Source organism: Montipora capricornis, chromosome 1 (assembly GCF_036669925.1).
Source record: "Montipora capricornis isolate CH-2021 chromosome 1, ASM3666992v2, whole genome shotgun sequence".
Lineage (NCBI taxonomy): Eukaryota > Metazoa > Cnidaria > Anthozoa > Scleractinia > Acroporidae > Montipora > Montipora capricornis.
Genome location: NC_090883.1, coordinates 33,347,175 through 33,349,674, shown reverse-complemented (window position 1 = coordinate 33,349,674; position 2,500 = coordinate 33,347,175). Strand labels below are relative to the sequence as shown.

The 2,500-nt window shown below is 41.6% G+C and overlaps 1 protein-coding gene across 6 annotated transcripts in view; it reads left to right on the top strand.

Moving 5' to 3' along the window:
* Positions 1-2,500, top strand: part of LOC138039874 (coiled-coil domain-containing protein 93-like) — a 94,486-nt gene that overhangs the window by 16,409 nt on the left and 75,577 nt on the right. For 3 of the 6 annotated variants that reach the window (XR_011130654.1, XM_068885714.1, XM_068885708.1), the window contains 2 exons: positions 946-1,030; positions 1,682-1,795. The exons of 1 other annotated variant lie outside the window; for it this stretch is intronic. Coding sequence is in view for 4 of the 5 variants with exons in the window: in XM_068885714.1 (XP_068741815.1) it covers positions 946-1,030; positions 1,682-1,795 (199 nt within the window). In the remaining variant the exon portion in view is untranslated. Of the gene's footprint in view, positions 1-945; positions 1,031-1,681; positions 1,800-2,500 lie in introns of all 6 variants that reach the window. 2 more of the 6 variants (XM_068885717.1, XM_068885720.1) reach the window with 1 other exon arrangement.

Sequence of the window (2,500 nt, the reverse complement as noted above, 5' to 3'; positions counted from 1 at the left end):
GGTTATCACTTAATTTTCTTTTCTTTTTCCTTTCTTGACTCGGCACGAGGGGGGTCGGGTAGAGGTCCGGCGCTGGACTAGAAACCCCCTTGCTCGGTTGCACTCTACCCCTGCAGAATCGCAGCCATTTACGAGCCTAATGGTGTCGCAGTCAGCTTTTTTTTACCTTCAGGTTGTTATATGGATTTGCCTCATTGAATACACCTGTGTTTCAATTTGCATGGGAATTTTTTTGGGGGGGAGGGGGGGGGGGGTTTGGAGCTGCCCTTTCCCTTTTTTGAAGAACGAAGGTTTCGTGTTTCGTGTAGGGGTTCTTTCATATTCATTCTTATTTTTTAAGAACGAATAATTTTCATGTTCAAATATTTGTTTATTCCTCTTACTTGATTTAGTTTCTTGTGCATGTACTATCTGGCTATTTCACAGAGTTTGTTTTGTTTTGCTAACTCCACTGTGAGGTTAAGAGTTTGCTTTGTGAATTTCTCTTCCTCACTTTACAGACTAACCCTAACTTTTGGCTATGATTTCCCCTCAACTCACCATCCACACACACAGAAAATTCCCCCCTACTACCTACTGATTAATGAATGTTTTAGTTAGTTAGTGGAGAGAAACTCCTTCTTGTAAGGAGGATTCTTCTAAAACACCAAATAAGACAGCCACAAAAGTTACTACGGTAGGTTATCTGCTGCCTCATGTATTACTATTAAACAACCAGTTTTTGCACGGACCTCGCTGCACTCAGCCTGGGGCCAATATTCCCCAGTACGACTCTCGCTCAAGGTTAGTAATAGGTTAAAATTATCTTTTTCGCAACATTTGCAAGTCAGTGTTCTTGGTAAGTTTAGTTTTCGAATTTCCTAGCGTTCCAGAGTTTTATTGTGGGAAAGAGATCTTAGCAAGTTATAGCCTTTAATATTTTAATTTTGTTATCTCGTATTTTAGGGCAATGTCTTCACCGTCAAACAAAGAGCAATTCCTGAAGGAGCTGGAGAGCATTGTCAAGGGAATTGTGGACAACAAAGACAGAGTAATGCAGCCTTTGTTCAAAATTCTTTACAGCCGGGAAAGAATCGGAGTTTTTATGCAAAGCAAAGTTTTGAAGTGTAGTTTACCAATTTAAAACATAACCACACTGATATGGAACGAACTTCTACTCCCTTCACGTCGATGGTGTTTTCCCGCGTGTGTTTCGGATTGGATTCCAGCCGGGCTAACTATATATTTGTTTTTTCAAGACTTTGCCCCGAGAGCTTTTTCTCTAGGTACTCCGGTTTTTCTGTCTCCTTTTTCAAATCCTGGTCCCCGATATTCATTTTACAATAGCATGTTCATATTTTTTTTCTAGACTTTTCATTTTTAGCTTTCCGAATGAGTGTCGAAATGCAATTGTTTTTTCTTTGCTTCGCTGATTGGCTCTCAAAGTTTCAGCCGATCAGCCAATCGGAAGTAAAAGGTAATTCAGTGCAGTGACGCGTTACCCGCGCTGCATGTTGCTGCTCTTCGTTCTGATTGGAGTATTTGATTTTCTGTGGCTGTGATTGGCTAAAGTGTTGACATTCGTTCGTTTGTGGGACATTTAGTTGAAGGCCGTTCTACTGCTTAATTGCCCTTTTAAAATAGTACCAGAAAAATAAGCAGTAAACCACCTAGAGGTTACCGTTGTTTATCGCTTTTTTAGATTGAAAAGAAGAAGGTGGCCGAGAAGCAAAAGAGGGACGCCTTAAACCAGCAATACCTCGAGATTGTAGAACAAGAACGGCTGTATTACAAAACGGTCAAAGATTTCACCGAAGTAAGTTGAATTTTTTATTTTGTGTGAAGACCACTTCGATCTAGATGGCTTTGTCGAACTACCTCGATACATCTTTGTCAAACGACGCATTGCTTTCATTCGGAAGAGATAATCTAATTATCGGTATATTTTAAGGAAGGGCGTAGCTAGGGGGTTTCTGGGGTGCCCTTGACTCCCCCTTTGTAAGCCGTTTTTTACTCAACCTACAATATTCAGGTTGCGAAAACGCGAGTACCCTCTGTTTGACACAGTGTGATCCCCCCCCTCCCCCCCCTTTGAAAAATCCTGGCTACGCCCATGTAAATAAGAACATACGAATTAATATACGGTAGAAAGTGGTGGTAAATTTTTTCTCATTTTAATTTTGCTTCCAAGAGCGGGAAATATGCTATTCCGTTGGCGCCGTAAAGGGGATGCAGACCCCATCACCACACGGTTCTTGGATATTCTACCTGTTTTGCTATTCCGGGGTATTCCCCCTCGAATAAGCGCCCTCAAATATCAACACTAGGGAGTTCAAGAAATGACTCAGTTCTCACTGGTTAGGAGAAACGCAGTTTCGGTGCAAAAGGTTTCGGTTTCGGCAGTTTCGGTGCAAAAAGAAGTAACAAAGCAAGCATTCAGATTGGTCAATGGTCAAAGGAAGTCACACAAACAGCCAATCAAATGCGAGCCCGTTCTGGCGCAATTTTCACGTGATTGCGT